General features: G+C 42.4%; 1 protein-coding gene and 1 long non-coding RNA gene across 9 annotated transcripts; one reads left to right on the forward strand and one right to left on the reverse strand.

Annotated features, from left to right (window-relative positions):
* The first annotated feature begins 60 nt into the window (after nt 1-60).
* LOC111501161 (uncharacterized) lies at nt 61-9,834 on the forward strand. 2 transcript variants are annotated; one of them, XR_013099575.1, is made up of 4 exons: nt 61-1,106; nt 1,224-1,393; nt 2,653-2,763; nt 9,273-9,834. It is a non-coding gene; the product is annotated as an uncharacterized LOC111501161 (long non-coding RNA). The 2 variants fall into 2 exon arrangements; XR_002721408.2 differs by having other exon boundaries at nt 65-1,106; nt 1,300-1,393.
* On the reverse strand, nt 2,502-10,793 carry LOC101469268 (DNA transposase THAP9). Of its 7 annotated transcripts, XM_004571848.3 has the most exons (9): nt 10,585-10,793; nt 9,899-10,025; nt 9,252-9,321; nt 9,021-9,130; nt 8,838-8,935; nt 8,646-8,760; nt 8,484-8,540; nt 3,605-3,652; nt 2,502-3,081 (listed from the first exon to the last, which is right to left on the reverse strand). In XM_004571848.3, the coding sequence occupies exons 1-9, from the start codon at nt 10,668-10,670 to the stop codon at nt 2,554-2,556; spliced, it is 1,239 nt and encodes a 412-aa protein (XP_004571905.3). In that variant the 5' UTR covers nt 10,671-10,793; the 3' UTR covers nt 2,502-2,553. The 7 variants fall into 7 exon arrangements, with proteins under 7 accessions (XP_004571905.3, XP_076742988.1, XP_004571908.3 ...); XM_076886873.1 differs by having other exon boundaries at nt 8,484-8,760; nt 9,252-9,316; XM_004571851.3 differs by lacking the exon at nt 8,484-8,540.
* Between the last annotated feature and the right edge of the window lie 364 nt (nt 10,794-11,157).

Raw genomic sequence — 11,157 nt, forward strand, 5'->3', positions numbered from 1 at the left:
TCGTGTGCATCGCCAGAATAATCAGACGATTACACCAGAGCGTTTCCTTTTTTTTCATTGAGAAAATCAGAAAAATTGTGTAAAAATTCCTACTTAAGCACAGTAACAGCGAGTGCTTAGCAACCTTGGTATGGATGAAGACGTAGCTGGAGAGCAGTGAGGTAAAAGTAGTTATGAAGAATAAGTTGGATGATGTTTCTGCATCACAGATGCACAGGGACCCTCCCAGGAGATGATTTACATACTAACTCCATTAAACTGAACTCAGCTGCTCCTTTGTCACGTGTCACCACAGCAGGAAGCTCCAAATGTGATGTGTCCTGTCCTTACAACATCTACCAATGGATTTGTGTCTCCAGCTGGAATCAAACCAGTGACCTTTTGCTTGCCAAGTGAACGCTTGAACCACTACATTATGGAGCCACAAACAGAGTACAATATTAATCTTCTAAAGTATTGAGTGATTAAACTTTAAAATATATTAATCCAATTCCACGTCAAAGTTTCTAAATTCCAGTATTTATTTAGTACATTGTTCAGTTAAACAGAAATTCTTTTACTCTGTTTCCATGAGAATAAACACAGACCAAAGATTTTTTTGGATGTGTGTCACTGGGCCGAGGCCTCCAGCTGCTGGAGGGGGGTGCTCCTGGATTCCCTGTTCCTTCATCCTCGACCCCTCCCTCCTCGTACAGCAGCATCCAGATACACCTGGTAGGCCAACTGGGGGCATCCATTAAATGAGGTGGGTGCAAGCTGGCTGGGCTGTTTGTTTCTCCTGTTCTCTCTCTTTCAGGTGGATTCGTTAGCCAGGCTGCAGTCAGTCTCAGCCTCTGGGTGGAGCATTCTTACCTGGCCTGCCCCGCACACCTGTGAGTCATCTGTTTCTTTCATTTAAGACTGCTGTGTAAGTCTGGGCGAGAGGTGGGGTACACCTTGGACAGGTCACCAGTCTGCAGGGCTAACACAGCGAGACAGACTACTGCTGTAGCTCAGGTGGTAGAACAGGTTACCTGCTAACTGGAAGGCTGGTGGTTCAATCCCTGTCTGCTCAAGTCTGCATGTGAATAAACCACAAGACTTCTGTAGCAATGTGCTTTGGACAGGTGAGGTCAAACTTACTGTAACCTGTAACGGTGGTTGGACGTGTGGTGATCTGAGCTTGTTTTGCAGCCTTGGGCTGAATACAAAGCTTAACGTGCCCGGGGAATCTTTCCATTTAGTGACTTCACGCTAACATCAGCAGTCAGGATAAGAATCACATGATCCAACTCACCAACCCAGCGTTTCCTGATCTAGGTACAAGCTTGTTCACGTGAAAGGAGAATGAAAGTAATCCAGCTGCTGCAGATAAAGTAGTGATGTGAGACTGAGAAGAGTCATCAAGTTAAAGGTAGGAATAAAAACCGACCGCGCTGATCTGTTCTCATCGACCAGTCCATTAATTTAATGTTTATATTTGCATTAGACTGTTTTAATTGAGTTCCATTTTATTTATGCAGCACCAAATCATAACAGCAGTCGCCTCAGTTTTTATTCTTGGAAAGCTGCAGCCCCAATGTTTCATAGTCTGAGAGCAAGTAAAGCACGAAAACAAAACCAGAGTTCAAACGCAGGTATAGTCTACCTGTACAGTACAAACAGGTGCGCTGGTTTATATGTTAATGCTTATAGAACAACAAAACTGTTTGCAGTGAAAAGGGGAAAAAAGTCAAGTCACGTGTTGTTACCTAGGACCAGATGGTATGCCCCAGTAAGAAGAGAACCACCTTTGTAGTACAGAAAATCCAGTTTTAACCCCAAAGCTACCTGGATAAGATGAAATTGTGCTTTTAGTACAGGCTGCAGCCAAAACCAGTGGTTGGCGTGGCTGTGTCCATCATTCATTTACAGTCACAATTCAGCAGTTGTAAGCAGCAGATCAGTTAAAGCTTCCTTTTCCCAAGTCTACAGTTGATCCCTTTACGTTTGGTTCACTCCAGCAGATTCAATGTAGCACTAAAATGTTGGATGTTATCTAGTTTGGTAGTTGCCACATTCACATTACAGCCAAGAGAACCCCAGTGCAAGAACAGGAGACACAAACTGAACCTCAGGGGTCACAAGCTAGACCCAGTGCCAGGCCCAAGCTTGGGTTTATGGGAGGCTTGTGTCAGGAATAGCATCCAATGGAAAATCGGTGTCAAATTATACATGGATCTGTGTGTTGTGGTAAAATAAGGAGAATAAGGAAGCAACCAAAAGTTCCACTGATTTAAATCATTTATATCATGTTTTCTCTGGCTAGAGTTTCTTCGCACACCCACGTACACGCACCGGACAGCTAGAATACAGCGATGGAGACTGAAACAGCTGATTGTTGGGGGTTTCTTTGTATTATTGCAGCGTCTTTACCTTACAATAAGTGCCTTTGGGCACGGCACTATGTAAAATTGAACTGAAATTGAAAAACTAAATGCGTCTAGGTCAAATGCAGGAAAGCTTGAAACAACACAGACAAGTTAGAATGGCCTAAAATAATTTATTATCAAATTAACAACATTTTATATTTATTTAGTCCTGATTTACTTCAAGGGTGCTAACATTTAGCTCTTGACACGCAGCACTTTTTTTCTCATGTGTGCGTTTTCTGTTTTGTGCTGTTTCCTTCAGCTCGGCCACCACCCTGCACATCACATATTTATTCACGGCGACCCTCTCGATGGCCTTTGAGTGGGCAGGATGGATGCGGTGGAGCTCACTGAAAGCACCGCTGGCTCTGAGGTAGGCCTTTAATTTCTTCGGGGCCATTGCATTTGGGGGGATTTTTTGGATGACGCTGTCACATTTCGAAATGCATTCTTTGAAAGCTTCGGATGGATGAAGCAGCCGGGCAGAGGTTAGGCTTTTCTTCACAGCTGAGACGGCATCCTTCTCCATCCGTGTGTGATAGTTGTGCTCTGTGTCATTGGTCTCCACAAGCAAACTTTCACATTCGGTACAAGCACTGACTTCTGGATCTTGAGCCACTTTCTGCACCACCCATCCAGCTACATCAGCAAGTTTCACCTCCTCACCTCTCTCTGGGTCACCTGGTGTGTCCTAAAAAAAAGAACCGTTAGTGAAAGCTGAACTATTACAAAAATGTGTTGACCATGTTCACCATTTCTCCTAACCCCAGTCAGAGAACCCACAGAGACACAGAGAGCACGCAAACTCCTCACAGAAAGGTCCCAGACTGCATTTGAACGCAGCATCTTTTTATTGTGAGGTGACCGAGCCAACTACTACAGTTCGAGTCATTTAAAGTAAACCGTCTGAAAGTCTGAAGCTATGGTTCTCTTCAAGTGAGGGTGTTTGAAGATCTCAGGCATTTATTCTCGTCGACAGTCTCAGAGCCAAAACTCACTGAAATCTTAAAGCTGATCCTTAATTTTTTTTTAAAAAGGTTTCATATCTTTGTTTTGCCCTCACATTTTTTTTCTTATACAGACACAAGAACATTTGAGCCTCGACTTTTTTTCAGCTCTTCAGCTCAGAGAGCGCAAACATAAATAATTAAAACATGCACAGCTCAATTGCCTTGATTTGCTAAAAACACACTCTTCACTGTTACTGTCATCACCTTCTGACTGGCAGGCCATCCCAAAGGCTCCCGATCCTCCTCTTCACTCTAGTTTAAGAAAGAAATACAGTTTCATTCACAAACAAGTAATAACAGCGTGATCATTCACACAATGGCCTGAAGTGAGGTTCATTCTTTTACTGAAGACATTTAAAAGTCTCTCTCAGACACGCATTCAATTGGAACATATGTGTGGCATCTTTGACCAGGTACAGTCTAACAAAGTGAACATTTTTACATTCAGCCATGACCATATGGTCATTGATAATGTCATTTGGCACAATGTGCTATTCCCATTTTATTATGCTACCTGAAATCTAAATTGCTCAGTCTGAGCCTGTCCCACCAACGTTCGTAATTATTCTCCCCTGACACCACGTTGTGTTTTCGTGTCTCCTTCAGACTTCACCTTCTTCCACTCTGTCACTCTGTGTTCCTCCCTCTTCTTGAAGTGTTTAACACAGCAATTTCCATTCTTTTTACAAAATCCACTACCATCTGTAGGGTCGTTACCTTAACTACCTAACTACCGTATTTTCCGCACTATAAGGCGCACTTAAAATCCTTTAATTTTCTCAAAAATCGACAGTGCGCCTTATGTATGAATTCTGGTTGTGCTTACTGACCTCGAACCTTTTTTGATGCGGTACACGGCGCTTAAAAAGTTGTCAAAAATGTTTTAGTACGACTTTGGTAAGCTACGAAGCCGAACCGCTTGATGGATTGTTGGAGCATTACGGCTACCGTAGTCAGGAGCCTCGCGGAGTAATCAGGGTCCTAAACTCTGTCTTCTTCACGTCTCAAAGTCAAACAAACACTGAGAGTTACAAACTGTCTAAATTCTTTCATCTGTAATAAAATGATCGATGTTGCTGCTTTACCAGGTGTAACAATTAAGTTTAACATCCAGGCATCCATGAAAACAGAATTTATTAAATGTAAAAGTTAGCAGGAAGTTAGCTCACTAGCTAAGCACGATATAGCATGTTCTGACTGAGAGATTTCTGACAACATTCAAACGTACAGCTCTGCTATCACTTCCAACATAAATGAAGACAGAAAACTAAACAGTAGTGACGTTTGTAGGGTTACTGAAGTTGGGCTAGCTGGTATAGAGATTGATAATGTGACGTCATTCAGGGGTAAAACTGCAAAGGATTCTGAGAACTCATGGCAAGAGGTACTAGCGCACGCAGGCTTTCAATTGAAATTACATTACACAGCGATAAAAAAAAATACAAAAAATGGCAAGAAGCTGTTGTATTATTAACTGCAATAGCCGGTCGCATGACAGCCATGGGAAGCCGACGGGTAAAGACATCAGTTGTTATTGGATTACGTCGTTTCATGGGCTGCATCCTCCTGAGGCCACATTTGTAGACCGATTACGTCACAGCAACGCGACGAAGGCTGTCCAAATTCGTAGACTCTTCCGAATGCAGCCGACAAATGCGTCCTCCTTTTCGCTGAATTTGAAGGATGGGCCGGGTGTGTCCTTCGTGGCCTACCATATCCCAGAATTCATAGCGCGGCCCAGCCAAACTCCAGTTTCCAACAATGGCGGCCGCTGCTAAGTTTTAAAATTACTCATACTAATCTTTCTGGGTCACAAAATAAACTTTTAACATATTTTCAGGCGAGAAAGTAGCTGTGTAAACATCAAATATCTGCTCGGTTTATCAAGATATTGCATATTTGCAAAAGTGCTTCGACATTTTCGGAGACGTCTGCTACCCACCAGCTCGATAGCTAGTCGGGAGCTTGAGGGTCACTGAAGCCGCCGAGAACGGCACAACTCCCGGTACATCATTTTCAGATCACTTTCGCTACTCAGGTTAAACGTAATATATACATCACCTAAAAATGTTATTGTTGGGCTTTTTTCAGTGTTTTATTTGTTCGTGAGTCAATCGGTTTGGCTGAGATTAAAGTTATTAGATTAGATAAAATAAAACTTTATTAATCCCCCTGGTGGGTTCCTCCTTGGTTTTCACACAGCTGACTAAATGTCAAACAGAAAACTCATTAAACAGAAGTATGAGATGGTCGAGAATTTGTCCTGTTATATTTTAGATAGCAAGGAGCAGACGGACGAGTTTATTAAACTCCACCGAGACAGCGGTGACGCTAATCAGAAGGCTAGACCGTCCACTTCCGGCCTACCCGACCTTCTGAGGACCCGGCCCACGTACACCGCGAAGGCCGGGTCCTCAGGAGGATGCAGCCCATGAATTTGGACACGACCCTTGTGTTTGTTTTGATTCGTGGCCTTCTCAAATGGTGCCGCGCTCCCACAATGCATTGCGGCGTTACGTCAACTCCGAAGCTACATTTGCTACGTGATCACTAGCTACACAGCTATGTTAGCATAACATAAACGCAGTGAAGCTGGAGGATGAACTCGCTTTTTCCACTCAATAAATGTTAACCTGAGGGTTCCCGATGGTTAGGGACAAATGCAATCGCATGGCAGGATGCTGTAAATCAGGGGTGTCAAACTCAAACACACAGTGGGCCAAAATTCAAAACTGGAACAAAGTCGCGGGCTAACATTAATATTTATTGAAAAAAAAATGTTCCTCCAGATATAAGAATGAATCTTTTCTTATGGACTCAAATAAGTTTTGCTGGAAAACTGAATATGTAACAAGCAAAGCTTAATACTAAACAATATATATATTAGCTGTATAATACCAGTAGGCCAGCTCTAATAGTAATTTGGTGTGGCTTTGCGGGCCAAATGTAATTAGGCTGCAGGCCAGAGTTTGACACCTATGCTGTAAATGGACCAAACTTCAGTCAGGAGAACAACTGAGATGATCCATCCACAATACGAGGTTAGTCATTAATATACTGCAACAACATGGGAATAGAGCAGCTGCCAGAGAATTCAGCATTAATGAATCAATGGTACAGAAGTGGCGGAAGCAAGAAGAATGAGCTGAGTAAAGTTTGACTTATCTGACTGCTTTGTTTCACTTAATGCGCCTTATGGTCCGAAAAATACGGTACTCCTCTTCTCCTCTGTTCTGTGGACAGCTACAGGTACCTTGGTGTTCATCTGGACAATAAACTGGACTGGACTCATAATTCAGATGCTCTCTACAGAAAAGGGCAGAGCAGGCTGTTTTGCTCTTTTGGAGTGAAGGACTGACTCCTGAAGACCTTCTATGACTCTGTGGTGGCCTCAGCCATCTTTTACGGTGTGGTCTGCTGGGGACAGGAAGAGAACGAAGAGGCTGGAGGGCCAGCTCTGTTCTAGGACGCTCTCTGGACCCTGTGGAGGTGGTGAGTGACAGGAGAATGGCGGCTAAGCTGTCATCACTGTTGGTCAGCATCTCCCAGCCCATGCAGGAGACTCTGACATCACTGAGCAGCTCCTTCAGTGGCAGCTGCAGCACCCACGATGTGGGACGGAGAGACTCCGCAGGTCTTTCCTTCCTACTGCTGTCAGACTCCACAACAAAGATTTCGCAGCTGACCAAACACACACATCTACACAGGTGCAATAACACTAAGTAATTTTTCTTCTTCTGACAACGTAGTATTTTATTCTATTGTATATAGTGTTTTATTCTTATTATCTTATCCTAATCCGGTGTTTTTCTTAATTTTTGCTGCTGTAACTTTGCACTGTCCACTTTCTGCTGTGACACAACAAATTTCCCACGAGTGGGACTAATAAAGGCTCATCTTATCTTATCTTGTTCCCTTCAGCTACATGTCCACTGATGTGTGCTCCAATCACCATTCTCTACCACTTCATCCAACTTACTCCAGAATCCCTCTGTCCCTGTTAACATCAGACGTGTGGGGCATCCTGTCCTCACCTTCAGAACACTACTGCCATACTCTTCCTATCTACACTATGATAGAACAGTTTGAATCCACCTCTAGTGCTCCAGGCCTTGCTTCCCTTCCACCTCATCTCTTGCACACATAATAATATCAAACTTCGTTCTCTCCAAAATGCTCAGTATGTTGGATTTATCTATGCTTGGGACCGGCACTAGAAGTATACCGGGTCAAGTCCCCATCAAAAGAAAACCCAGTAATCTGGTATCTCAAATTATTAGAATATCTGATGTCAAGTTTGAGTAATTTACTATTTAAACTGTAGAATTACTACAATAGAAATACTGTATTTCAGTAAATGTGACCCGCTTACTTGACAGTTGTCTGGTTGATGATCATTAGTAGGTAAGAGTGCTGGATCAAAGCATATTAATGGAAAACAGACTGGAAGAGGAACATACAGCAGGAAAAGGTGCTCAAGCACAGGGATGACCGTCAGAGGATTGTCAATGACATTTGAGAGATCTTCCTTAGAGATCTACTAAGGAGAAAAAAACTGAACCCATGCTCAGTAATTCGGATTCAGAAGTCTGGAGGAAGACCGGAGAGGTACAGGATCCAAGGTCTCTGCGGTCTGTGATGGTTTGTGATGCTATGCCATCTGCTGGTGTGGGTAGTGGTTAGTCCACTTTGTTTTATCAGGTCCAAAGTCAATGCAGAAGATTTCAGAGGACTTCATGCTTTCATCAGCTATTACACTTTATGGAGATTCCTTTTGCAGCAGGACTTAGCCTCTGTTTATGTGCTACAACTATGACCTGATGGTTTGCTCACCATGTTATTGTTGTGCTTGATTGGCCAGCCAACTTGACTGACATGAATCCCTCTGAGAATCTGTTGGTTAATGTTGAGGTGCTGGAGTTCTGATTTTCATAAGCTACAAACCAAAATCTTAAAATTAAAAAAGGCTGAAAATATCTAAGGAATCTAGAATATGTGAAAGTTGACCTCCTGGAACTAAATCATGAAAAAAGAGAACTTCTTTAAAGTATCCAGATTTTTTCGTTAGTACATTCAAACTTACTGGACTCGCTTCCTGACTGACCACCTGGTGCCTCCTCAGAGTGGTTGAAGACGGTAACTGAAACATTTTTTGGAGTTCAGAATAACAGCTTGGGCTCTGTTTGTACAGCTGGATTGCCATGTCCTTTTGTTTCTTGTCATATCTCTGGCCGTGTTTCCTCACCTTGGCCATGGCTATTTGCTTGTCAAAAAACTCCTTTGCTGCCTGTGGAAGGCAGTCGGAGGCAGCAGTCAGCTGATCGCCTTGGTCACTGCTACTGTTCTGCTGCTGTTCGAGTCTGAAATGAAGCACATTCATATTTACTAAATGTACTGTTTTTACTGCAATGACACATATAACCGAACTGCTACATACTTTCTTTTCAGTTCTCTGATTTTGCTGTTCATGCGGAACTTCATCAGCCGCATTCTGGCCCTCTCTCTCTGCAGAATGCTTTTCAGATCCTTGATTTTCTAAAAGTGTATTAAAAGATATTTATAGTTTCTATGAAAACAACATATTTCAATAGAAAAGCAGGATTCTTTGATTCTGTTTGACCTCATCCTTCTCTGCCAGCAGCTTGTTAAACATTGCCACGACCTGTTCATATGGGGGTGTGTCTTGCAGAGGCACTGGAGCATGAACATCAGTAGAAGGCATCTCCAAATCTAGAAGAACACAATTTCAAATGTTACTACAGCACCAGAAAAGTTACGCACAATATGTTTTTAAAAACTGTCTGTCAGAGACAAAAGAATGTAAACCGTTATTCTCACTGAATGTCTGTACCTCTCTGTTCCTCCTTTATAGTGTGCAGAAGGATGGGGACGGCTTCAGGAGCCAGACGTTTTCTTCTACCCTTAAAAAACAAAGTGCAACTTTAAGAGAGTCTGCACCAACAAGTAATAAACTTCTATAACATCTGTATGTACAAATTGGTCTGTATGCTGCACCCATTACAAAAGAAAAGGGTGCTTTCAGCTAAATGAAGGCACCTGTGTGATATAAACCGTCAGGACAGCAGGTTACAAGCTAGCAGCAAATGTGCTACTGCCTAATACGTGCAGGTGAATAGTGGCCTTGTGAAAAAAACCTCACATCTGTAAATGAAACTAAGACAGCATGCTTCACACAGAGACTTGGGCCGGCTGCCCCTCCTCCAGCCGGTTCTTCCTGTTAAAAAGGACGTTTTCTTTCCCACTGTTGCCAAGTGCTCACTCATAGGGGTTGTAGGGTCTTTTCTCATAGAATATAAAGCACTGTTGTTCTGATTTAGCTTTATATAAATGGAATAAAATTGAAATGAAGTGTTGGAACTGAGTCTGAAATCCTGGAGATCGATTGTTAACTTTATTACAAGAAATACTTGGAAGCAAAAAGAAACAATGGGCTGCTTTCTGCCTTCCTGACCTACATCTGTGAGAAACAGGGTTTACCTTTGAGTTTATGTCCTTTGGCCTGAAATGTTGTTCGCAGACCACATACCCAGCTCTGTCGGACTCTTCTCTCGTCATGTCGGGGGATAAGTCTGCCCTCATCAAATTAAGAAGCCATTTCCGCCTCCTGTATTAATTATTCACATTGCTTCAAAAACAAATCAGATCAGCTTCACAGACTTCTTCTGCATGTTTCGCTTTACACGTGTTTAAGAAACAGCTGTTCGCGCATTACTTATGCCACATTTCTGCCTGACGTCATTACGTAAAATCAGAAGTGATTTAAACCAAAGTATTGCTATGTGACAGTTACCTTGGTAACGCCTCGAGGCACCTTTGCTAAAGAAAAACGAATTTGGATGTCTCTTTTTTTAAAGGTCAGTAACCAGGTAAACTGACCTTTTATAACCCTTGACTGGTGACTGTGCGTGGAGTTTTTCGCCCTCCGTGAACATTATAAACGAAAGCTAAATCAAAATGCTACGTAAGTACCTGCAGACGTTACCAAGATGGCTGCCGAGTGGCGAGGTTGCTATAAGGATGAATCACCTAACGGGACTGAGCTGATGTGATTAAATACCACAGAGTAAGAAACCTTGCGTATCTCCGCTGATGTAAGTCTTTAATGACTGGTCTGTTGACGAAAACACGTCATTAAAAACATTGTGATTTTGTGACTAAGTTACCTTGTACTGTCCTTTGGGAATGCGAAAAACGAAAGCCCACAGCCCACTCGATTATTACAGCCGCAGAAAGCACACAAACGTGGCATGCCAACTTGTTATTGTATCCACGTTGTACTAACTAATGCTCATACAACAATTACATTTGATTTTGCAAAAACTGAAGTCCACTAAGCCGCCATCTTGGTAACGCATCCGGGCAGTTATAGCGCCTTCACGTCGTGTCGGAAAAATAAGTTTCCTGCTGTTCCAAGAAGACTGCTGCTTTATAACATTCACCTGTTCAGCATGGTGCAAGAGTCTGACTGACCCTTCATTTCTTTAGAAATAGGTGCAGTGATTTACTAAAACGTGCAAGTATAGCAAACATAAATGCAAAATATAATGCATAATCCTAATAAGGCATAAAATGATAGTATATATTTAATTATATGGAGTCCACCGGTGACTAAGAATTTCTAGGTGCAAAGTATTCTGTATGCTTTGAACACAAATTCAATGTGAAGTTCTTATTGTGTTCTCAAATACAGTAATTTGCAGGACAGCTTAACCTATTCAACTGTGAAATGTTCAATA

The sequence above is a fragment of the Maylandia zebra genome, linkage group LG1 (assembly GCF_041146795.1).
Source record: "Maylandia zebra isolate NMK-2024a linkage group LG1, Mzebra_GT3a, whole genome shotgun sequence".
In the NCBI taxonomy this organism is placed as follows: domain Eukaryota; kingdom Metazoa; phylum Chordata; class Actinopteri; order Cichliformes; family Cichlidae; genus Maylandia; species Maylandia zebra.